The 26,597-nt window shown below is 40.6% G+C and overlaps 2 protein-coding genes across 2 annotated transcripts in view; one reads left to right on the top strand and one right to left on the bottom strand.

Moving 5' to 3' along the window:
- The first annotated feature begins 384 nt into the window (after positions 1-384).
- ankrd34ba (ankyrin repeat domain 34Ba) lies at positions 385-2,010 on the top strand. The gene has a single exon (XM_050053843.1). It carries the CDS (start codon positions 385-387, stop codon positions 2,008-2,010), a length of 1,626 nt encoding a protein of 541 aa, XP_049909800.1.
- A 2,603-nt stretch (positions 2,011-4,613) lies between these two features.
- marveld2a (MARVEL domain containing 2a) overlaps positions 4,614-26,597 on the bottom strand; it is a 35,961-nt gene continuing 13,977 nt past the window's right edge. Inside the window, exons 8-18 of the mRNA XM_050053745.1 lie at positions 24,862-24,912; positions 23,206-23,323; positions 18,488-18,623; positions 17,652-17,738; positions 15,610-16,285; positions 15,364-15,531; positions 11,948-12,078; positions 8,466-8,651; positions 7,840-8,011; positions 5,683-5,724; positions 4,614-5,341 (exon numbers count right to left, since the gene is read on the bottom strand). Of these exons, the coding sequence (XP_049909702.1) occupies positions 5,243-5,341; positions 5,683-5,724; positions 7,840-8,011; positions 8,466-8,651; positions 11,948-12,078; positions 15,364-15,531; positions 15,610-16,285; positions 17,652-17,738; positions 18,488-18,623; positions 23,206-23,323; positions 24,862-24,912 (1,866 nt within the window). The 3' untranslated portion in view covers positions 4,614-5,242. The remainder of the gene's footprint in view (positions 5,342-5,682; positions 5,725-7,839; positions 8,012-8,465; positions 8,652-11,947; positions 12,079-15,363; positions 15,532-15,609; positions 16,286-17,651; positions 17,739-18,487; positions 18,624-23,205; positions 23,324-24,861; positions 24,913-26,597) is intronic.

The raw sequence follows: 26,597 nt of genomic DNA, 5'->3' as shown, positions 1-26,597 counted from the left end.
TTATAAATGAGACCCAAGGTCATTTAAAGCGGTAAAAACACTGAATAAAGCGGTTTCATGTTTTAAAAAAAACAGTTTTTCTGACATATTTGTCACAGATAGGCTTCTAGTTATGGTGGCTGAAGCGAAAACGTGAGTGTCTGGTTTGTCTGTAGAAACAAAGCTAAGAATCCCACTTACATTGAGAGGGTACTATCATTCTTGGAAAACAAAGTAGAGAAAAGTACCAAATGTGAGTCGAGTTGAATCGAATCGAGCCGAACTACACTGTGGAAGTAAGATATACTCATTTACCTCTGCTTTATCCTCTTAATGAGTTTTGTTATTTTCTCACAGACACCTGTTCGACTACATCTCCAGAACTGTCAGCAGGGACCAAGAGGGATGGAGGGAGAAGGCAGTAACCCTGGGGTAGCTATGGATTCAGGTAACCCCTTGCTAAGAGCAGTCTTCCTCCGCCGCCTGCGGCTGACGCGGCTTCTCCTGGAGGGAGGTGCTTACATCAACGAGAGCGACAGCCAAGGCCAGACGCCCCTGATGGTGGCCTGTAGGACCCAGCACATGGACGCCCAGAGTGCCAGCCGAGTCAAGCTGGTCCAGTTTCTTCTGGAGAAAGGAGCAGACCCCAACATCCAGGACAAGGAGGGTCGCTCTGCGCTGATGCACGCCTGCCAGGAGCACGCCGGCCCTGAGGTGGTGTCTCTGCTACTGGCCAATGGAGCAGACATCAGCCTGGAGGATCAGTCTGGCACATCAGCGCTGGTCTACGCAGTCATGGCTGGAGACTGGAAGGTTCTAAAGCTGATGCTCGACACATGCAAGGCCAAGGGGAAAGAGGTGATCATCATAGCCACCGACAAATTCCCATGTGGCCAACTGCAAGCCACACAGTACCTTGGCATGCCTCCCCTCGGTCCTCTTGATCAGACGGACAAAACGGCATCTGCAGCTCCTGCTTCTCCCTCTGAAATCCAGCTCATCACCTCCCCCCAGTGCACCTCCTCTTCCTTGTGTCCCCCAAAGACTGTTTTCTCCTTTAAAGATGCCCAGTCCTGCGGCGTAAGCTCCCATCCATGTTCTCCATCACGATTTCAAAGGCTCGGCCAAGCGGTGCCAAATGGCCTGCAGCAGCCTCTCCTGAGGTTGAACTCTGAGCCCTGGCTGAAGATCCCAGCGTCTCTGCTCAGCCGGCAGCCTCTTGCAACCTTGCCTTCAGAAAACGGCGAAGACCTCAACCAAAGTGAAGACCTCTCTCTGAGAATTCCCAAACTAGACGGCATGAATTCGACAACTGACAGCTTCAAATGGTATGAAGGAAGTTTGGCAAAGGACAAAGGAGTGGAAGGAGAAAATGAATGTGCCAACCACATGGGACAAAAGATATCCTTACCAGGTCTCCTATCATCCCACTCCCACCCCAACCTCCACTCTGCAAACCTTGGAACAGATTCACTCGCCTCCTCTTCCTCCTTTTCTGGGGGCCAAAACCTTAGCACTCCACTTCACAGCATGGCCTCATCAAGCCTTCACAGCATAATCCAGAGGCGCAAGTTTGGGGCCGACATCTACAGCTCTGACCCCCAGCTAGCTAGAGACATCCACAATCTGCCCGAGGAGTCCCAGCAGAGAGCAAGAGACATAACAGAGGTCAAGAGACTGGCCCCCTTACGCTGCTCCAGCACGCTGGGCTCCAGGGAGTCACTGTCAACCGGCCCCAACAGGAGAGTGCTGTCTGGGTACGAGCGCAGAGGGTCTGGAGCCTTCTTGTTGGACCACAACTCCCAGGCCAGGCCTAGATCTCTGCCGCCTCTGGCCCTCAACTCCACCAACACCCCCATCCATAATGCTTATAACCTTAGCTCCAGTGCTGGAGGTGGTTTCTGTGACAAAGAGTCTGGCCTAAAAAGTTTCCATCCCTGCGCTCCTCCTGGACACCCCAAAGAGATGACCAGGAGGATGCTGCTGCGGAGACACTCAATGCAGACCGAACAGCTAAAAACAACAGCCTGAGGTTTACTCAGGAGGGAAGGTCATCGATGTGTTTTAATGTGAAATGTTTTGTCATGTGATGTGTCTGTGTGGTGAAATCCAGTGAGGGAACCCAAAAAGTTAAAGAAAAACAAAGCATCCTAATCGATGTAACATAAACTGTAGGTACCTTCCTCTGCTTCAGTGTGCTGTGTGTTGTCTCTGTGCATGTGGCTTCAGTGTGCAGTTTTAACATGAACACTTCCTTAAGGCTGCATTTAAAAAAAAAATGGCCACTTGGGGGCAGCAGAGCAAGCAGAAAGGGCAACATTAGATATCAAAGGTCTTTTAGCTGATGCGTTAGCTAACAGTTTAAACACCCAGTAGACTCAGAGCAACATTAGCATTCATTTGAGGTTGTGTTTTTGCAACAAATCCAGTTCTCCAACTCCTCAGTGTGGTGACTGTCTCTTTGGCTGCTAAGTGCTCCACTACATTCACCAGCTAGTCGCTAACTGTGTCTGTCTGCAGTTTGCTGCTGGGCAGGTGGTGTTCAGTGGGTTTATATGAATTTTTTTCCCTGAAAAGTAGGGTTGATGCAGCAGAGTGTGAAGCGGTCGAGAGTCAGCACCTACAAATCTGAGGCCATGGTTCCCTGCTAGAAACCAGTGGATTGTCCTCTCCAAGTTGAGATAATTCAAGTATCTTGGGGTCTTGTTGTCGAGTGAGGGTAGAATGGAGCGCAAAATGGATCAATATTGTCTGCAGTGATGCAAGCACTGTGCCAGACCATCATGGTGAAGAGGGAGCAGAGCTGGTAGGCAAAGTATTTGATTTATTGGTCCATCCACGTCCCAACCCTCACCTATGGTCATGAGCTCTGGGTAGTGACTAAAAGAATGAGATCGCAGATACAAGCGGCTGAAATGAGTTTCCTCCGTGGGGTGTCTGCGCTCAGCCTTAGAGACAGGGGGAGGAGTCAGACATCTGGAGGGAGCTCGAAGTAGAGCCGGGAACGCCTTGGGGTCCCGAAGGAGGAGCTTAAAAGTGTTGCTGGGGAGAGGGATGTCTGGGTGCTTTGCCTGGTCTGCTGCCCCCGAAACCTGGCCCCGGATAAGTGGATGGATGGATGGATGGATGGATGGATGGATGATACAAACATGAAATTGTGGGTTCAAAATCAAAACAACAGAGCATTGCAGGGATGACTTTTGTTTAGGCCATCCTGGATGTTAGTATTGCCCTTGTTCACTTGACAAAAGGCCAGTGGGATTTTTAAATTGGATTACTGCAGAAAATCTCTGTGGCAAACAGAAGTTTATTATACTTACAGTTTTTGTTCAGAATGTTTATCTTCACAAATTAACACCACTTTTATGATTTTTGAAGCGTAAATGCAATCACCAGAAGTAAAAAGCTAACGCTAGGCTATAAACGAACGACACCACAGTTGGAGTTGGGCTGGAGCCTATCCCAGCTGACACTGGGTGAGAGGTGGGGTACACCCTGGACAGGTCACCAGACTATCACAGGGCTGACACATAGAGACAAACAACCATTCACACTCACATTCACACTACGGACGATTTAGAGTCACCAATTAACCTGCATGTCTTTGGACTGTGGGAGGAAGCTGGAGCACCTGGAGGAAACCCACGCTGACATGGGGAGAACATGTAAACTCTGCATAGAAGGACTTCGAACCAAGAACCCTCTTGCTGTGAGATGACAATCCAAACCACTGCACCACTGTGCCATAGGTGGAACAAACTGTGAAGAACTTGTGTAAACTACAGACCTTATTTTAGACTTCAAACCAAATGATGAGGGGACTGGGAGTGCAAAAATTCTAACTCATTAGCTAAAAAAGGCCAAAAAAGCATCAGGTGATAATTCTCTGTGGGTATGACACTACAAGCCATACATTTCATATTGCACACAGTCATTTGATCCATTGTTAATGTTGAGAAAATGTAAGTAAGTGTAGCTCTTAACTGGAATGAACTGTTTTTGGGTTTGTTTTGTTTTGTTTTTGGCCACTTGGGGGCAGTAGAGCAGGCTAACAAACACCAATATTAAGTCGTCTTTCAGCTCTGTGTTTGTCTCCACCAACTCCTGAGGATAAAAAAAAGATTTGTCTTTTTTGTGACACGTTAGTTTCTGTGTTTTCCTTTTTAATGTTGTGCTGGGCGAGTACTGTAGAATACATTTATTTGAGCTTTTTTAAAATGTAAAACAGGGTTGATTTGATTGACATTTGCAGGTTCAGAACCAAAACAATGAGCTAAAAAAGGCTAAAAAGCAGCGTAGACTTAAAAGCAACAACATAGGTGATAATTATCTGTGGATTTGTTACTTCAAACAACACCTTTCACATTATCTGTGGTCATTTTATACATTAATATATAAAAAATATTGATTAGTGCAGCTTTAAAGTCAGTATGTGAAGAATATCCACACACCGCTTAATTTTCTACAGTGTCATCAGAATGATTTGATAAGTGAGATACGCTCTTAAAACATCTACACAGTGTCTATGAATCAAGAGGAGCTGAGTGTTGATTGTTTTCACACCTACTATTTGTTCAAGAAATCTCAGATATATGTTTGTCACATGCTTACTGTGTAAGAACAGCAAGAAAATTGCTCAATAAATGACTTTATTATAATAAAAAGGTCTGACAAATCATTGTAAAAGTACATCACACAATGCATCAAACATGCATTTAAAAGTGTCTGTCATTTCTATCATCCATAAAAGAAAAACACACCACAACACACACATGAACTTAATTCAATAAACTGCTAAAAACTTAAAAAAAACATCCGTGTTTCCCACATATTTACATGCTGAAAGGATTAAAAATGAGAATTAAAAAGATCTTACAAAATGAGCATCTCAGGTTGAGTCATTGAAACAAGAGCTATTAAAAACAAATTTGGGGATTATGTTTCATTTGTGTTCACTCTCTAGAAACTCCTCTAAGAGACTGTTTAAGATTAAATGAGGCATAATAAATACCTATAACAGTATCTATGGCAGGTGATACTCATAAAACAAACAACGGCATAACACAAGACAGAATCTTTGTTTTCTCTGCCTCTAAATTATAAAACAACCTTTACAGTGTTTCACCAGCTCAGACAGACTGTGGAAACCTCTGGGTTGGATCAGCGTAGCTTCGTCCTCTCACAGCCTCCAAACGTTCCCCCCCAAAACCAGATTTAGTCCCTTCTGTCCCGTCATGGACAGGCGTAACATCCTCGGAGTTGTTCAGGCCCTGCGGTCGAAATCGCTGACCATCTTCTTGATGTGGTTCAGTTTGGACTTCAGGTATTTGCACCTGCGCTTCTTCATCTGATAGTCTGGAGACTGCAGAGACGAGAGAATGTAAAACTTTAGTTATTCTGAGGGATTGTGCAAAAGTTGCAGCACAAAGAATATAAAATATGCAAATAAACAAATTATCAATAAAGTGCAAAAACCAAATGTACACAATTACGGCTAACAGTAAGGTCCAAATCCAAAATATAAGCAATGTCAAAAATATAGGACCTCAGAAACAGCAAACAGCTGTAAATGTACAATATCAAGTCTTAAATAAGTCCATCAAGGTTCATGAACAAAACATAAGACATAACATGTATGAGTTAAACAGCTTATAAATATTTAAAAGTAGCAAGAAGATGCAGATCATTGAGAGTCCTACATACCCGTTTAATGTTCTTTATCCTGTTGTACTCATCCAGAGCATCCTGTTAAAGAGCGCATCAACAATTTATCACATTTCAAAATGAAACCACAGTCGGTAAAACATGTTTTATTTTGCCTATGTCACTTCGTCTGTCATAAAGTAAAACATTTTGGCCACTTGGGGGCAGAAGAACGAGCTGTAAAGCAATGTTAATTTTGTTAATGTAAACTATGACAAAAAATGTTCGTCAACGCGCTTAAAATAGATGTTTGATAATACAAACTATGACGAAATGTATGTTCTGTTTTCATTGTCAAGACTGAAATGTTAGTGGTGGGTTATCGTACATCAGCCCGTCACCAGAAAAATGTTAGTATTGCTAGCTTCCGCAAACCACAGATACATTATATTCGTACGTTACTCTGTAGCTAATACCTTCAAACTTTACATTTTGGTAGTTAACGTGGTTAGGGTTAGGCACAAAAAACACTTGGTAATGGTTAGGGTTAGGGTTAGGCACAAAAAACACTTGGTAATGGTCAGGAAAAGACCGTGTTTTTGCTAAAAGTATCTGTTTAGAGGGGCAAAACCCCGGCAGGGAAAAAAGCACTGTTTGGTAAAAAACATCTGCTTTAGGTGGCAATATCCTGGGAGGAAGGCAGCGATGTCTCAGTGAAGAACAACCTCTTTTCATGCCTAAAAAGCCACTGGAAAAGCAGCAATGGGTTGCTACAAATCACTTATGTTTGGCACCTAAAAAGCCGCTGCAGCTTGGCAGGCGTTTCTCGTAGGTATCACATCGTCCACCACCCAATGACAAAGTCAGCTCATAGATTACTTCACTCTAGATTCATATGAAAAATTCATTCTTTCATTCATTATTTTATCCTCTTAGACATTTGTGTGAAGTTTTGTCATGATTAGTGTATGAATTATTGAGTTATGGCCAAAAACATATTCACACTGACCTTGACCTTTGACCACCAAGTTCTAATGAGTTCATGAGTCCAATTGGACATTTGTGTCAAATTTGACAAAATTCCCTTTAGTTATTCTTGAGATATCCCATTAATGAGAAAAAGGCAGATGCAAGGTCACACTGATCTTGACCTTCTGAGCACTGAAATCTAATCAGTTCATCACTGAGTCCAAATGAACATTCATGCCAAATTTCCCCCCCAAGGTGTTCTTGAATATTACTTTCACAAGAACTAGACAGATGCAAGGTCACACTGATTTTGACCTTTGACCAACAAAATCTAATTGGTTGATCACTGAGTCCAAGTGGACGTTTGTGCCAAATTTCCCCCCAAGGTGTTCTTGAGCTATCACTTTCACAAGAACTAGCCAGATGCAAGGTCACACTGACATTGACCTTCTGAGCACTGAAAGCTAATCAGTTCATCGTCGAGTCCAAATGAACATTTGTGCCAAATTTCCCCCCATGGTGTTCTTGAGCTATCACTTTCACAAGAACGAGACAGATGCAAGGTCACACTGACACTGACCTCCTGACCACTGAAATCTAATCAGTTCATCATTGAGTCCAAGTGAACATTCGTGCCAAATTTCCCCCCCAAGGTGTTCTTGAAATATTACTTTCACAAGCACTAGACAGATGCAAGGTCACACTGACTTTGACTTTTGTCCAACAAAATCTAATCGGTTCATCACTGAGTCCATGTGGACGTTTGTGCCAAATTCTCCCCCAAGGTGTTTTTGACATATTAGTTTCACAAGAACTAGACAGATGCAAGGTCACATTGATCTTGACCTTCTGAGCACTGAACTCTAATCAGTTCATCACTGAGTCCAAGCGGACGTTTGTGCCACATTTGATTAAATTCCCTTAAGGCGTTCTTGAGATTTCGCGTTCACAAGAATGGGACGGACGGAGGGACAACCTGAAAACATGTCGCGGGCGCAGAGGCATAAAAATAAATTTGTGTGCCGTAAAACCAAAACAAGGAGTTAAAAGAGGCTAAAGCAGTAAAGTTGGTGAGTCTTTGTACAAGCAACTCAATCCACATCACAAAAGTTTAAAAAAATAATAAATAAGAGATTAATGCTTCAAATGAAACCAAACTATTGGTCCTAGTCACATGAACGAATATAAACGAGAGAGCAAAATAATATCGAACAGTGAATAACAACATGTGTCGCTGAGAGCTCTCACCAGGTACGCTGGGCTGCCCTCCTGCAGGTCGTCCAGCTCTCTGTCCACGTCTGACAGGTTCTTATTCAGGGCGTCCAGCTCCGCCTGCAGGTCCTTGTACTCCTGGTGGTCGCGGTCAAACTCGCGCTTGTACTCGTTGCGCTGCGTCTCGTCCACTATCGGTGGATACTCTCTGAGGTGGAAAACAAGGGCAAAGAGAAGATTTGAATTACAGAAAAAAACATGTGTCAAAGTGATCTTAGAGCAACACAGCTTCAGTTAGGGTAACTGCTGTATCTTTAAACCTGGACACTATTGTCCCATGTTTTGTGTCTAACTGACTGACAGTTTTTAAACTGGTCCGGTAATGAGCGAGAGCGCTGCAGCAAAACAGGCTGCAGTGTAAAAACGTCTCATTCTAAGGTAACGAAAACACAATGATTCTTATTTTCAGGTGATTATACACTAAAGAAAAGATCATGATTATATCACATTCCAGTTCTGCCAACATATATCAGTCCTGAGTCCTGCACACTGGACCTTTAACGCAGGACTTTTACTTGTAATAGAGTATTTTCAGAGTGTGTTGTGAGTACTTTTACTTCTATAAGATGTGAACACTTCTGTGATCTTTAATTTCTTCCTACCTGTCAAAGTCGTCGTCGTCCAGCTCGTCTCCTGAGGAGTTGTAGTCGGTGTCGTAGTCCTGTCCATCGGCGCGGCGCGGTCGGCCTGCACGTCTCTTTTTGGGCCTTCCAGCTGAGCTAGGCATGTCTGAGTTGGTGCTGTAGGGGGCGCCGTTCTGCAGAGGCTGACTCTCTTCCACTGCAGGACTGTGAGACAAAGGACAGAGAGTTTGTAATTAATTATACAGAACAAATGAACAATGGAACGATAATCTGTTTTACAGCTGACGACCCTTCATCCATTAAACTGCTGTACGTTTGTCTGTCTCTGATTTAAAATCCTTCAACCCTTCAGTATCTTTGCTGTGATGCTGGAGGAAGTAAGATGACTTGATTTATGACCCATCAGTTCATCTATAACGAGTAAACAAATCCAACAATGACTTCCTGTTTCCCTCACACATACTTTCCATACTTCAACACAAAACTATTTCACTCAGTTTCAGTGTCGCAAGAAAGTGATTCATGAAATTCTTTGCTGAAACTGGAACCTTACTGTCACCATCTACACACAGAAGGTTCTGCTGAAACACTTCTAGTGTCTGTTATATATATATATATTTTTTCTGTATGGAGGAGAGTCAGCAGACATACGACACACACTGGTCCACTGTTACGCTCCTGTCTAAGGGAAAAGGAGGGCAACATGAAAGTGTGACAGGCTGTTCTCTCCCTGGTCCCCAAACCAGGCGGCTCTCAGCAGGAACTGCAGTTCAAAATGTTCAACGTGAAGTGAAAATAACTCAGAGTGAACCAAGGCCCAAACAACAAACAAAACAACCATCTAAGCCCCGAACATACCAGCTACACCTATGTGAATAAAATGGCTGCCCACTCCCACAGCTTCAAACTTAAGTTAGAAATAATTGTTAAACTGTTGAAACAAATGGGCCGTTAAATCCTCACAGTGTGTTTCTACAAACACACATTTGAAAACTGACTAAGACAGCCCAGAGAAGGCACAAACAGCCACAACAGAAAGCAACTCTTCAGGTTCAACACAAACAACACTAAAGGTTTGGAGGCCGAGGACAGAAACACTGCTGACTGTTGGGAAGCTGAGTATTTTTGGATAAGAACAAGTTCCAGCATGTTTTTTTTTGACAGCAGCAATCTGAAGAAAACCAGTTTAACTCCACACGTCACATTACGTGTACACAACATGTACATCACAGCAGAACTGTCAAAATACTACATGTTTGTAGTTGGTGACATTCTGTAATAGTAACAGGAAATGACACAAGACGTGAAACAATGGATTTAAATCTGAAAAAGCTTTGTCTAATTAGACTTAAAGTAAATCTCTATATTTTTATAATTGAAATGCATCAAATAAAAATGTTAAAAGGTGTGTCTGGTAGTGATGAACGTACAGAGAATCACTCTCAGCTCTACGCTCTCATAGCGTCACTTACAGAGAGGAAGCTATAAGAAGTCACTGCACACTACCTGCTCAGCAGCAAACAGCAGACAGACACAGTTAGAGAGCAACAGGTGAACACAGTGGAGCATTTAGAGTTCTCTCAAGAGGTGGTGGAGACCAAAAACAGAGCTATAAGAGAGACTATAGGACTAAGGTTCATCAGGTGACACAAACACAAAGACTCCTGCTGAATCCTCGTGTTGTTCTTTAACTACATGATGTGGGAATATGCAACTGTTTGCTAACACGTTAACCACATCAACTCAGCAGGTGATGTGTCAGGAGCCGTGTTTTGATTTAAGTGTTGAGCAACTTTTAAGCAAACTTTTGAAATAGCACACAAAAGGAATAAGAGTTAGGTGTGCTCTCTTCAGCTGGTTTGAAGCAAATAAAACACAGCTACAAGTTAGCAGTATAGACCCTTTTACTGTGAGTAAACAGTGTGATGTTTTTAGTGGGCGGGGCTTAGCTGGAGGCAAAACAATAAGTTCTGTTGTCTTGTTTTAGACGATGGAGGAAGATGATCTGAGTGTGGGAGCGCACTCTGACACAGACTGGAGCGTTGATAAATTGGGAGCGCTGTGTGAATGTAGCGTTGGGTTATCCAGAGCAGCGCACTCTCAGAGTGGCAGAGCGCACTCTGGACACTCTGTCTGTGGAGACGGAGCAGCAGAGCGCCGAGCGGAGTGAATGTGTGATTAACTTAACCGTTGGTTCATTCATGTAGAAATATAACGCTCCGTTTCTTCCACCAACAGGGCTCTCATTTTAGTGTAGAGCGTCAGACTGAATTTACCAACGCACCATGTCAGGTCACTCACTCTCCGGGACCGCCAGTGTTACTTGAATAAGTAAACACTGACCAACGGGACCAGACTGGCCGACCCGTATGCTCTCACTCAGTGGATGGATAATGTCACAGGAAGCCAATCTTACAAAGGAGGAGCACACATGAACAGTTTCCTCCAGTTTGTTTTGCTATCGAGCTAGTTTGCTGTCTCTGTCAAGTAGCTGTCTGTTAGTTGTTCACTCTACAGCAGGAAGCAGCACTTCAAAATAAAAGCTCTGTGCTAGAAATTACAAACTTGACATGTTTGTGAGTCACTTGGGGTCCATTCAGACTGGACCAAGGACCGTGACCCACTGACTTAAATGAACTGTCTCATACTGTATTTTGCTGTTGTTTATGGCGTGTGGTGTTTCGCTGCAGGTGGGGTGCGCAGTGGAGGACAGAAGCAGAGCCGCTGCCCTCTGAGTTGGTGTGCAGAAAAGCTTCACGAGTAAAAACACCTTTGTGACAGCTGACATCAAACAAAAGGGTCAGATCTGGCTCTATAGCTCAGTACTGCCAAACTCTGAGATTGGATCAGGACGAGCCGTGTTTTGTCAGGTCTCAACGCAGCCCAGGACTCTTTCAGCAACTTTAAAGTGTAAAAACTTTATGGTGCAGTTGAGGAAGTTTTAACAAATGCTGCCGTTTCTATACAGCTTTCCGACCGCTATACTTCAAATGCACATATAAAAACACTGAGGGAAACATGTCTAAGGTTTGCTCACTACTTGTTTCTGCTGGAAAACATGTGGCCATAAAACATCAGTTATTTCAGATTTTATGAGGGGAAAATTAAAGGTTCATGCAAATATGAAAATGTAATTTTCTGTGTTGCATTCAGGGACAGTTCCCATCATCAGCACACTCAGAATTGTGGATATTCAGTGATGTTTAAAGTCTGCAGCGAGAGTAAACATGCTGCAAACAAACACAAACCCCGGGCGTGTCTGTGTCTGTGTGGTGAGACACTTTCTAACGACGTCGTCTCCAGTTTGATCACAGCTGCGTGTGTTTGTCTCTCTCTACTGTCAAATAAAGGCTAGAAACCTGTGAACTGTGTGTGTGGTGTTGAATTAGGACACAGAGTGTGTCTCTCTCTGTGCTGCCATCTGCAGGGCACTGGGGTACACTACATACAACACACACACACAAATGTGACAGTAGTTGTTGACGACAGTGTGTACTCACTGTGGGGAGTAGCCGTAGGGAGGTTTGTCATAGTTGGTGCTTTCGTCGTCCAGGTGACTCCTGGAGCCTCTCAGCTTCTCGGGGTAGTCCGACACCGGCAGCGGTTCAGGGGTGGCCGACACGTTGTTCACCTGTGGGAGAGAAAAAACCCCCCAAATATTAGCAAAATACACTCATAGAATACAAATGGGAACACTGGACTGCCATGCTTCTTTTTCATATACAACATAAAGAGAGAGAGAACATACTGCAAATAAATAAATAAATAACAAATAATAAATAGGAGAAAACACTTTTTTTTTTCTAATCATAAATTTTTTTAAAAATAAATATGTTTTATTAGAAGTATTTTTTGTTATGAAACATAATTTTCAAAGATAAAAAGAATATGACATTGAATGTTTCTTTTCCACAAAAACAAACATAATATAAAAAGATGCAAGGACTTAATGAATAATTAATAAATAAATAAATAAAATAAAATTAAATTAAAAAAAAGTCATACTTCTATAATTTCTATAACAAAAAATTAAACATAATGATAATATAAAAAATAATTGTTCAGAAGTTGTTGTTTTTTGTTGCTGTTGTGAAACATTATTTTCAAAATAAGAAAATATGGTATTGCCATGCTTCTGTTCCATATAAACAAACTTTTTTTTTTAAACAAAATTTTAATAAAATAATAAATAAATAAATAAATAACAAATTAAATAAATAACAAAAAAAGGCAATGAATAAATAATGGAAAACAATCATTGTTATACATAAAATATACATAATAATAATAATTTCAGATGTTTTTTTTTTTATGTGAAACGAAATTAGATTAGATAAGAAAATAAGGCTCTGTCAGTAATAATCTATAATTTAATAATCTAAAATTTAAAAATAACAATTTCATTTAGTTTTCTTCACAGAAATGAATCAAGTGCTTCAAGTTTTCTTACACCCCTTAAAATCAAGATGGCTTCACGAGCTCCCTGTAAAGCTTTGGCTACACATAGTGGGGGTCGGAGCCCCCAGGCTGGGAACCAATGCTCTAACCCATAATCACCCTCTCCCCTTATCAACCCCACCCCCATCCCAGACTGCAGTGAGGACTCTGTTCCCTCTGCGAGAGCGTCTGTGCGACTATTCTGATGATCAAATACTCTTTGATCAATAAAATGCAGTGTGAGGATTTGATGCTTTTCTTTGTCAGACATTATAATAAACTGAATATCTTTGGGGATCAGTTTCCAGAACGCTGAGGCTCATGCACAACTTTAAAAACTCGGCACAGGAGAAAACTGTCCATAGATGAAGAAAAGGGAACTCCTGCACTCTGTCCTGTTTCCTGCAATAAACGTCAGACCTTCATCAGGTTGAACACTCACGACTGAAAAGTTGTTCATCTCATAAAGTTTACTGCAAGTAACAGGACAGCGTGCAGGAATTCCCTTTTCTTCATCTATGGGAACTTATAAAAGGCTTATTTTCTGACATTTAACAGCTGAAACAATAAATCATGAATAAAAATAATTGTTATTTGCAAAGCTGAAATGTGTGATTTCTTTAAACAAGACAAAGCTGCACCCAAACAAACCCATGAATATCTGACAGGCGGCGTCTCCAACAAACACTTTGGATCTGCACCAGCTCTGGTATGAGACGCCTGCATGGACTTGTTCTCCGAATGTACGGGACACAGTGAGAGCTACACCCTCCTGCACCTCCAAAACAACATGTATGTGCTGCAGGTCGCTACAGTCTCACTGCCTCAGCACTTTGCAGACGCGTTCCCACAAGCTACAGTCAAATAAATGCCTCTGCTTCCCAGTATCATGTTACTGGTGTTGTGTGTCTGCTAACTGGTGGGCTGTGGAGCACCAGTCCAACCTGTTCTTCCTCCTCATCACTCTGCAGTGAACTCTGCCGCGCTGAAATGTCATCATGACTTCCAAACTATTACTAACAAAGTGAGTCACCTACTCATCGCTACACTACAGCATGTCGAGATGTTGAGCTGTTGCACAACTGAAAATAGCTTCACAGATGATTCACGGTGAAATGTAAATACTGAGTGTTTTACAGTGGAGCGTCCGAGTTCAGCATATCACTGTAAGATTGAAACTGTCATCTGTGTGCACGCCACACCTTGAAACCAAGTGCTCCACACTTCCCCTCCCCCGCTGATAAACAGGTGACTGCCACCAAACTGGTTGTTCCACTTCTGCTGGTGCACATTTAACTGCTGCTTCATCAGAGACACTTCACCTGAGACAAGATCTGAAACATCAGCTGTGACCTCGTCTTTCCATTCAACCTCCAGAATCACTTTACACCCTAAAGGATTAGTCGGTTTATCAATCGGTGAATCAATTAACTAGAAACTATTTTTATTATTGATTAACCATTTAGGGCTGTGACTCTTGATTATATGCTGATTATTCATTTGAAACAATTTGTCAATAAAATGCCAGAAAATAGTGAAAATATGACGTTATAATGTCCCACAGACCAAGGTGACCTCATAGAACTAGCGGCGAAGAAGGCCGATTGTTGCGTCGCCTTACATCGCTTGTGTCTCGGCCAAAAAGTTGCACTTGAACACATCGCAAACACCACAACCAGCGGCCAGCTAGCACGTCCATTCTGCGCCTTTGTGAAAGGAATAACTCTCCACAGCAGCAGATGGTGCTCGTCTGTATTCGTCATTCAAAAAGGGAAACCACAAGACCGACAAGATGGAAGTCAGTAAGAAAACACCCAGAAAATAAATGTGTCTCTTTGCACCGTGCATTATTAACATGATCAGCCAAAAACATGATCTATGAGGTCACACTGACCTTTGACCACTAAAATCTAATCAGTTCATTCTATAGTCCGAGTGCCAAATTTGAAGAAATTGCCTCAAGGTTTTCTTGCGATATTGCATTCATAAGAATGAGACCGACAAGGTCACAGTGACATTGACCATTGAGTCCAAAAATCTTCTCAGTTTATCCTTGACTCAAAGTGGACGTTTGTGCCAAATTTGAAGAAATGAAGAGACTGAAGAGGATGAGGTCTCAGTGACCTTTGACCACCGAATTCTAATCAGTTCATTCTATAGTCTGAGTGGACGTTTGTGCCAAATTTGAAGAAATTGCCTCAAGGCGTTATTGAGACATCGTTCACGAGAAAAGACCAGACGGACATCCTAAACACATAATGCCTCTGACCACGACTGTCACGAGTGTGGAGGCATAAAAACAGCAAATCCTCACATTTCAGAATCTGGAACCAGAGAATGTTCATCATGTTTTACGATGTTTGCTTTAAATATGGCTAAAACGGTTATTACAATAGTTGCAGGTTATTTTTCTGTCGCTCGACTCATCCATTAAACGACTTTTTGCTTCAGCTCAAGTCAGGCTGAATAATTTACTCACCCACGCCTCTACATCTTGAGGTGGCTGCACATCCTCGACAAGCTTCACCCTCTTCCACAGGATGTTGCTCTTCCCGAAGTGTCCAATTTTCTGGCGCGTCTTCAGAGCAAAGACGAGCATGATGATGAGAGCGGCGGCGACCAGGAAGCCGAACACCACCGCGATGGCCTGAGAGGAGACAGTTATAAGTTATAACAAATTCTCCAGAACAGATACCGACATGAGGAAGTGAAAATGTGTATTCACCTCTTGAGGCTCCACGACGCAGTAGTGGTAAAGGTACTGATTGACGAACACTCCTGAAGGCTGTGGTTGTTGGAACTGAGCGCACAGACCTGCGATCTGACCGCTGTACGCCGACCCGGCGGACTGAGCCATGGGGTTCACTGCCATCAAGTACACTATGGCGGCTATCAGCATTAGCAGCGCAAGGATGGCGCAGATGATTATCACTGCCAGGTAGAACTTCCTGTTCTCCGATAGGCTCTGATGAGACACGATGATGATGAAGATGACCAGGCAGGCGATGAAGGTGATGGCTGCCATAGCAATGATAAACCCTTTGCCCTTTCGGGGGTCATTGTAGTTCCCTCCGATTCCACCGTAGCCGTAGCCGTTTCCAGGTCCATATGCACCGCCGCCAAAGCTGCCGTACTGACCACCATAGCCGCCGCCACCATATGAGCCACCGTAACCACCGCCATAGGTTCCTCCATAACCTCCCCCGATGCCCCCGAAGCCACCAAGGGCACCCTGACTGTCCCAAGCCAGTGTGGAGGCAACACAAGCGAATATGGCCACGCACATCACGATGACGATGATGGCCATGATTTTGAGGATGCCTGGCGGAGACGTCCAGCGGTAGAAATGCTGGAACTCATCATCTGGGTAGTAGGAATAGGCCGGCTGGGGAGGAACGTTACTGTGAAGAGAGGAACAGAAAACATACCTGTGTAAATATCGTAAAAAGCATCAAAGAAATAGTCCTCACCTCCCTTTGGAACCAGAAGAAGTTTTCTATTTAATGGTGTTTAAGAGAGATGAGCTCACGAAAAACACGCCCGTTTCCATTGAGCAGTTCAGTTCAAAGTTTTTTCCGGTTCCCACAGTGAAAGTTGTGGATGGTACGTTCCTTAGCGTCCCCATGTTTGGTCCCCCCTCTGTTGGGGTACCTAGCACACAGATCTGGTGCTAAAAGGTGGAGCTAGAAACCCTGCAGTCTGATTGGTCAGTAGAGGACGGTCACTCTGGTTTTATGTAACCTCTGTTCATACATCAGTAAACTACAACTATAAAATGAAAGAGAACAAAATAACTTCATTCACTGGGCCGACTGCCGGCAACTTTTAAGGTGGAACGTTAACTTGTAATGTNACAACAACCCCGCCCACATTTAAGAGGACTGTCTGAACACACCGAGGGTCTAGGTACCATGTCTGAAGGCTTACTGCTGGTTCCAAAGGTGCTGGACTGAAAGGGCTTGGTGGAGACGGGGCTTGAGAAAGCACATCAGTGCAAACAGACCGCTAAAAAGGTTATAAAAATTCTGACTTTCTGAAAACTCCTGTGCAGCATTATCCAAGTGTCTCATGTCCATTCTTGGCTCATGGATGTCCAAACAAACAAACAAAGCATTTCCCCTGAAGGAATTTATACATTATATAAACCTTTATTGCCATCTTTCGTTCAGGCGCTCTCCTAAAGACCATTCAATAGAAAACTTTCCCTGGGACCATAGAGAAGATTAGAGAAGTGTAAAACATGTACTGTCTTTGATTTAAATTTGCCTTTAAATCAGCAGGAGTGCAGCATGGAAATGAACAATCTTGTAAACAATAGAATACCTGAATAACTGTGGCATTACATCACCCCTGAAATATTTTATTTTGAAAACCATTTGTCTGAATGTATAAAGGTTTGAGTTATTTAAATGTGCAATTTCAAAAACTTGATTGTAGAGAACAAGTAGAAAATTTAAGTTGCTCAAACTCAGATATTCCAAGGCAATAACATTTTAGATAAATTACTGACAGTCCAAAACACTTAAATTTTCCTCTATGAAAAAAAGTATGAAAACTTGCAAAAATAAGTTTTTGAAAAAGCAAAAATTCATGATGGTTTTCAAAGTAAGATAAATTCAGTGCTATTTCTTGTGTTACAACATTTAAAACAAAACCAAAATAACTATATACATGAAGGGGGTTAATGTTAACAATACTTTGAGCTCAGCAATATCTAAAATTAATAAAACAAATCAATAACATGAATTATCACTGAAATACACTCACTATCCAGTATCTGACTCGTAGGGAGGTGGACTCCCGTTGGGCCTGGAGGACATGACTGCTGGGTCCACTGGGTGCTGCAAAAACAATCTGCAAAAACATCATTGATTATGATGATTATCATTTTCATCATTGATTAATATGCTGATTTTCTGTGGGCTATAATAAGAAAATAAATGTGAACATGGCCATTTGTTCCAGTGAGACCACAGGGTTTTGCAAAATCAGCACTCCAAAAATTAAAATAAATAAGTAAAAGATAAATAAAATAAATTCTACAATGACACAAGAACAAAAAAACAGCAATTTCTCACATTAAAGAAGCAGGAACTGAGAGCTTTTCTTATTAAAAACTCCCTTAAATCAATAAATCTATGATCAAAACAGTTGCCGATTATTTTTCTGTCGATAAATAAATAAATGTATCGTTTCAGCTTTATTATAAACTCACACTACCACCATTAAACACGCTGTGTGTCTTTAAACGTCCATTTTCACTCTGAGGTTTGGCGCGGCTGAATCAGCTCAAACTGAAACGTCTCCTCGCCTCATATTTTGTTTTTTAAACAACAAAACTTTCTGTTTGATGTAAATAAATAAACAGTCAGCACATTAAACACCTGTGGCGGTTTAACTCACTATAACTCCGCACTTTAACACAATGTAACTCAGTATTGTGGCGACACACACAGATGCTGATGAGCAGATAAGTGATTTAAAGCCAACAACACACCTGTTTGTTGTCGCGACAGGTAACAAACAAGTAAACAAGGATTTAAAGCCACAAATACAAAGCAGCCTGTGGAGCTGATTTAACAACCTGAAGTGAAGACACTCACCTGTCTGTCCCTCTGTGTGTGTCTCTGTGTGTGTCTCTGTGTGTGTCTCTGCTGCACCTGAAATGTCTCAACTGAAACTGCAGCTGCTGATAAAAACAAAGGAGGCCACACCCAGCTGAGCACCGCTCCCCGTCACCTTAGCCCCGCCCCCCGCACAGGTGTCACGTTCCCGAACAACACCGGAAGTCCTCTGTTGAGTCTTTATGGAAATACCTAACGCTTCAGTAACACACAACAGTGTGTAATGAGGTCATTTATACAGGTTAAAGCAGCTTCATTGAATCAGTGTGGAAACTCAAGGCAGAGAAATAAATATTAAATACTAAATCATTTAATATCTCATTGATAATCTATACATTATTATAATGTTTTTAAATCTCAGATATACTTCAGTATGGAGTCCCAAAATGACGCGTCACAAATAGGTAAATATACAATAATTATATTATTGGTCATTAAGTTATTATATGGAACCAAGGAGGTGTGATGGAGAAAAATTATGAGTTCATCAGTTGACAAAACTGCCAACTTCAAAATAAAGACTGATTTTATTGGCAGTGACAAAACAAACAAACAATAAATAAAAACTTCACTGATTTTACTTTCCTATTTTAATCATCTAAATCATCTTTATACTAGCTATTTCTATTCTAACTTAATTTAATTTAATCTAACTTAATTTAATTTAATCTAACTTAATTTAACTTAATTTAATTTAACTTAATTTGATTTAATTTAATTTGATTCAATTTAACTTAATTCAATTTAACTTAATTTAATTTGATTTAACTTAATTTAATTTTAAAATAGCCTTTTTTTCTTTTTCTTTTTTTTCCTTGATTGTAGATTACAGGAAAAGTGTTGAGCTTTAATTTATTTTATTGTTAATATTGTTATTATTTATTCATCATTATTTTTTAAATAATCTTTATATCTTTGCACCTCCTGTCTGCACTTTTGCCATTTTTAATGATTTCTTATATTGTAAACCATTTAGTAATTAATTTTACCCTTTATATCTTTTTATTGTTTATTCTTTTCTGTGTCCTTTATTATGTTTTATATTTTATTGCTCTATAAAGCTCTCTGAATTGCCCTTGTGTATGAAATATTCTATACAAATAAAGCTGCCCTGCCTCATAATTATAGTATTTCTAGTAAAATTTATAGACAGTTCTGTTTGTATTTTACAATTTCTGTCTTCTGGGTTTTCATAAAATAAATATATATATATATATATATATTTTTTACATTTTTTATTCCCTTTTGGTTTGTATTTATGTGTGTGAAACAAATACATTAAATAAAAAAAAATCCAATAATTCAACAATATATTTCATGTAAAAAAAAAAAAAAATTTAAATGTACTACATTTTGTTAGTTTTGCGCTCCATACTTCAAGAGATAAAAATAAAGTGAAAAGTAAAAAGGCTTTCACAGTTATCTTAATGTCAAACACAGCTACAAATGTCACAGAAGTTAAATGTTATTAGTAATTAATTACGCAATTTTTGACTTTAGGAGAGCATTACTAATTAATTAGACAGTTATTTTCTTGAATAAACTATTCATGGTTTGGTCTAAAAATGTCAGCAAAAAACATAAAAATGCTGATTACAAGCACTTTACAAGCACTCAGGACTAAAAGTGAGGCCAGAACACTAATCAGACTAAATAATGTTCCGGCCATGAGTAACTTTGTGCCCAGTTTTTTTTAACCTTATTTTGCTGAATTTTACAGAAAGAACCTGGTGATTTTTATTCCATTTTCCATTAAAAGAAACTGTCTGTCTGCTGAATAAACTAAATAAAGTAAAAGAAGACCGCAGACTATCAGTGCAGAAGTGAAACTGTGCTCAGGGAACAGAAAGCACTAATTTGTCCTGATTATGAAAGAATATAGACAGAAGTATATCTTTATTCAGGGAACAGAAAGCACCAGTTTACCCTGATTATGAAAACATACCGACATTTACAGCAACATATTTACATATTCATGATAACATTAGAGACAGACCTTACGATGTCATCTACTTTCAATCCCGAGGTCCAGCGTTAGCCATGGGTGTAGATTTCGGGGGGACATGTCACTATCAGTATTAAGAACATGCATTTGTCCCTGCCAATAAAACCACGAAAGGTACTTTTATTCTGATGTAATATGAGACATTTCCAACATTAACTGGTGCAGAAAAGGCAAAATTTGGTGCTGAAAAATTCACCTGAGTGCAGGAAATGAAGTGTTTGGTGCTTAAATTTCATACGTGTCCCCCAGTGTTGACAGAAAGCTACACCCTTGATGTGTACGATGGTATAAAGAAGATTAAATGGAGATATTTCGGCACTTACGTGACGATAAAGTACAAAAAGTTTAATGTGTGAAATGGTAGAACAGTGTTACAACATTTAAACTCTACATTAAGACATGCATGATTCCAGATGGAGACAGTTACATATTAAAAAGACACAGTGTGCAATTAAAAACAATCCAAACAATCGTCACAGCAGTTTGTTAAACCAGCGAGATGAAGATTCGTCCGCACGAGCAGTCAATTGCATTTGTGAAATTTACGCAGATGGCCAACAAACAGGAAGTCTGGCAGAAGGCTGATCAGATGCACAAACAGCGGAGGTAAACTTTGACAGAAATAATGCAGCATCTTTCATTTTTATGTTTCTAAGCTTCGTCCATCTCCCACTGATTACATCATGCAAACATTCGTAACGGATACCAATGTCGTGTCATGAGATGAAGTGGCGAGCGTCAGCTACGATCACAGTGTCACACAGTGTATACAGAATATATATATACAGCTCTTTGCATATTAAGACCATTTATAAAGGAATAGTTTGATGTTTTTGGGTCGTTCGTTTATTTGCTTTCTGGCAGAGGGTGAGATGGGAAGTTGTACGGAGGCCTGTAAGTGCCAGTGTGATGACAAAAAGATCCCGCAAGTCATTATAATGAGAAACTTTCTCAAAGTAATGTTCCGATACTGTACGTGTCTAACAACCAAATACCGAGTAGCAATTAAATTCTACTGCGAAAAAAAAAAGTAACAGCTGTGTACTGTTAACGCCGAAACTAAACCCTTGTATACTGAACACATTGCCTTTTTACTATTGAAAGTTTCCAGTTTGAAATTCTGCGAAAATTTCGGACACTTTGATAACAGCTAACGTTAAATTAATTACCGAAAATCAATTTGTTTCTCCGCTCTAAAACAGAAGTTGCCGGTGGCTGCACAACACAACTTGCTGTGTAGGCTTCTGTTTTAAAGCAGCAAAGAATTTATTTCCGAGGCAATTTTATCTGTGTGTGCACTACTTTAAGTTCAGTGATAAATTAAATGGTATCAGAGCGGTGCTCAGACTGGCCCACTTGCTGATAACTGATCCAGCATTTTAGGGAGTATAAGAAGCATTTCTGATACTGGTATCAGAACAACTTTACTTATCTCAAATAATGACTTAGTATGTCAAAATAACGAGTACGTTTCCCAAAATAATGACTTAAAATATAAAATAATGTGAAACTTTATGAGAATGAGAAAATATATCACAAATTATGCCTTAATGTCTGGAACTAGTGAGAAAGTTTCAAAATAATGACTTACAATTTAAAATAATGGAAAAGTTTCTGAGAATAATGAGAAAATCTATCACAAATAATGACTTAATGTCTCAAAATAATGAGAAACTTTCTCAAAATAATGACTTAGAATTTAAAATAATGGGAAACTTTCTCAAAATAATCACTTACAATTTAAAATAATGGGAAATGTTCTCAAAATAATGACTTAGTAACTCAAAATAATAAGAAATATTTATAAAATAATGAGGAACTTTCTCAAATTAATGAGAAAGTTTCTCAAAATAATGACGTACATATCTTAAAATAATGAGAAACTTTGACAATGACATATTTATCGCAAAATGACTTAGTATTAAAATAATGACACAGCTTCTTTTTTTTTTTTTTTAATTCTGACTTTGTATCGTTCCTTGTTAATTAGAGATACTGAGTCATTGTTTCGAGGAAGTTTCTCATCATAATTACTCACAGGATTTATTTTTTTTCACAGTGGCAGAAACGGGCTTCCATAAATATCGATACCACTTCTATATAATATAAAATGAAGCTAAATGCAGAAGACCGTTAGCTTAGCATACGGACTGGAAACATCAGGAAGTGTAAAGTATAAAAACATAAATTCCCTTTTATATGAAAGGTTATGTGCCATAGTATTTCTGTTTCAAAGAAAGAATGAGACATAATGTGCAAATAACTGAACTGTAGTGGTGTTCGTAGGCTGACTTTGTCTTCGTTGGACAGAGTCAGGCTAGCTGTTTCCCTCCCGCTTCTTGTATTAGTGCTAAGCTAAGCTAACCGGCTCCTGGATGTAGCTTTATAGTCATCTCCCAAACATGAGAGCGGTATCAGTTTTATCATCTCACTCTCCACCACAAAGCAAATTAGTGTTATTTCCCAAACTGTGGAATTATTCCTGTAGTGAAAAACATTTTACCACTTTGGTTCTTGTCGTTAAAACAACACAGATACACAACACAGCTGATAAACAACAACAACAACAGTTGCTGAACAGATTTAAAAGACTCTCCAGTTAAATGTCACGTTCACCAGCAGCACTGCTCAGCCGGCAGCTTTAGTCCTGTGTTAGTGTTTAGTTCCAGGGTCAAAGACGTCTCAGAGGTTTAGCCGAACCCGTCGTTCCACTCCATCACTTTATTGTATTCTTGGATCTTCTGTTTGATGTGCGATAGTTTGTTTTTCAGGTACTCACAGCGCTCCTTCTTCTCCAGGAAAGTCGGGTCCTGGTGAAGCAGAAAGACAGAGAGGAATTTCATTAATGTTTTATTTTCGGACAAAACCAGTAAATTATTATTTACTGTTTTATTTGAGCTGTTCACGAGCAGTTACTTATACGAAAACTATTTTACTTAAGGTATACAGCACAGAAGATCTATACAATCAGCACAGTTTCAAGATTAGAGTCACCAATTCAGTATCTGACCAAATGTCTCGCCTTCTGTTCCTGAGATATGACGTTAAAACATGATGATGTCACAGTCACGCTGACCTTTGACCTTTTGACCTTCATTATTTTATCCTGTTAGACATTTGTGTCAAGTTTTGTCAGAATTAGTGAATGAATTCTGAGTTATGGCCAAAAACATGTTTTGTGAGGTCACACTGATCTTTGACCACAAAATTATAATCAGTTTATTTTGCAGTGCAAGTGGACGTTTGTGTCAAATTTAAAGAAATCCCCTCAAGGTGTTCTTGAGAGATTATGTTCACAAGAATGAGATGAGATACAAGGTCACTTTGACCTTGATCTTTGACTACCGAAATCTAATCAGTTCATCATTAAGTACAAGTGAACGTTTGTGCCAAATTTGAAGAAATCACCTCAAAGTATTCTTGAGGTATCACGTTCACAAGAATGAGACAGATCACACAGGTCACACAGGCATTGACCGTTGACCTATTACAACCAATCAGGTCATCGCTGAGTCCAAGTGGACATTTGTGCCGAATTTGAAGAACCTCCCTTTAGTGAACAGACATATGGATGGATGGACGTACAGATGGACAGTGCCAGCCCGGAGGCCGAAAAGTTGTGTCATAATTAGCGTGTGAATTCCTGAGTCAAAAACATATTTTCTGAGGTCACACTGACCTTGACCTTTGACCTTCGAATACAAAATTCTTGTCAGTTAATTCTTCAGTCTAGGTGGATGTTTGTGCCAAATTTAAAGAAATTCCCTCAAAGTATTATTGAAGAACTAAGTTCACAAGAATTTGACAGCTGAGGTCACTTCGACCTTGACCTTTGACCACCACAATCCAATCAGTTCATTGTCCAGTCCAAGTGGACATTTGTGCCAAATTTGAAAAAATTCTCTCAAAGTATTGTTGGGAACGGGAAGAACAAGAACGGGAAGGACGGATAACCCAAAAACAAAATGCCTCTGGCCACAGCTGTCGCGGGCGCAGGAGCATGAGAACGCATTAGTGAGCCACACTGTGTCACTGGAGGCCATTTTGAGTCAATCCCACGCACACCATCCTGCTGACACAAACATTCACGAGAGCACCAAATGTGGATTAATCCGTCGCTGAAAATAGTCCCCAACAAAGTCACTAGTTCCTCCTCTTCCTAAAAACTACAGCGACCAGCTGTTGTAGGAAACTCCTGGGCCTTCTTTTGAGAATGAAACTATAGTAGGAGCCAATGGGCTTAGAGCTGAGAGCCACAGACAAAGAAGGGAAATTAAAAACTAAACGTCGTCAGAAAGAGCCTCTGCTATAGAGTGTAAACAAAACATCAACAGGACAATAGGCTCACATTTTTCTTCCTCTGGTAGTCCTGAAGGATCCTGTTGATGCGATCAACCTCCTGTAAGAAGAGAGAGAGTCTGTGTTAAACTTCTGCTGATGTGTTAAAGAGCTAAAGGCAGGACAAACCTTTGACAAGTATTAAAATCAGGTGCAATGATCCTGTAAAATCTGGATGGAACAGGGAAGGAATTTCAGGGTGGAGGGGAAGTACAGCAGGAACAGGAAGTGCAAACAGAGGAAGTTATGAGACGGGGAAATGAGCCACATTTTAGCAACAGAAACACTGGGTGCAATATTCCAGACACACACAGTCAGTCACCGACCAACATGTTTCCACAGCGCTCTCATAACATGTAAATGAAGTGAAGCACAGTCAGACTGAAGGGACGATAACAGGCCAGTGTGCTGCGACAGTGTGATAGTGCTGCACTGCAAGTATCCGTGTGGTTGGTGAGGGTGTAGCTCCGCCCTGAAAACCTGCTTCCAAAATTCCATAGTAACATGCCCAGGAAACAGGATGTGAGATTTTCTAATATATCTGAAACCCATAGACCAGTGGTTCCCAACCGGTGGCGCGCAAATGCAGCTGAATGGACCACAAGTGACTCGTGAACGTGTCAAGTTTGTAAAAAAACACCCTTTATTTTGAAGTACAGTGACTTTCCAGCACAGATCTTTTATTTTGAAGTGCCGTTTCCTGCTGTAAAGAGAGTGAATAACAGACAGCTATTTAGCAGAGAGCAGTCTAGCTCGATGACATGGCCGAACATAAGTATGATGCTGAATATGAGTAGAAATCTGGACCCTATGTCTGGACTGTATGACATGATGGGCGTAGCCACCGTGACGTCACCCACTGGTTTGTTGACTCCTGCTTTGAAGCCTTGAGTTTGGCATTTTGGTCGTCACCATCTTCGATTTTTGTGCTGTTTATGTGTTATAGAGTCAGTTTAAAGTAAACTGCACTTACTATTTATGTGTTGTTTTTATCTTTTACGGCCAAAAGTAACAAATAAAGTGGCGGCAGCTTCTTCTGTAACAGACTGTGTTAAATGAGCAGATAATATCTTCTCATATCGATCGCAGACCCCATGAATCGTATCGAATCAAAATCATATCATGGCAGATTTTGTAATATCAGCAAATATCGTATTGTGATGAAACTGGTGATTTACACCCCTCGCTATCAGGTATTGCAGGTGTCTGTGGAGCTGAGGTTGGCACCAACTGCCGTGGTGACACGTCTCCAACCTGCAAGAAGGCTATCAGGAAGTGACGTGGTAATTAAAGCTCAGTGCGTCCAAGAAAACACACACTAGTCTGTGGACGGTATCTCCTTCCATACCTTCACACCTCCCTGATATTTCACTGCAGTATACGGAATATATGACAGTATTTGTGTACAAAAATAAGTAAAAAATAAAAGCTGAGCTACTGGTGACAGAATTATTGTAGCTGTGTGTCAAATTCTCTGGCCTACAATGCTGTGTCTCTAACATGCAGTTAGTCTGCTTAGACAAGGCTCACTGGCCTTAAAGGGAAATTTCGGTTTATGTCAACCTGTCTCCTATCGTCCTAAATTTGTTTCAAGTGACTAGTGACATAAAAATAATAGTTAGCATGTTAGCCGTTAGCCTAGATACAGCCGGGGCGCATAGTAGCATCAGACCTGTTAAAACGTAAGTGAACGGGCAACCTTCAAGTGCAAAGTTAGTCCACTAAACAAGCTTTTTTTCCACAAAG

Source organism: Epinephelus moara, chromosome 9 (assembly GCF_006386435.1).
Source record: "Epinephelus moara isolate mb chromosome 9, YSFRI_EMoa_1.0, whole genome shotgun sequence".
Classification (NCBI taxonomy): domain Eukaryota; kingdom Metazoa; phylum Chordata; class Actinopteri; order Perciformes; family Serranidae; genus Epinephelus; species Epinephelus moara.
Note: the sequence above shows the minus strand (reverse complement) of the source record. Positions and strands in the feature narration are given on the sequence as shown.

Excerpts from the sequence above, each read along its gene's own strand:
- ankrd34ba (XM_050053843.1), top strand. The coding sequence starts at position 385 with ATGGAGGGAGAAGGCAGTAACCCTGGGGTAGCTATGGATTCAGGTAAC.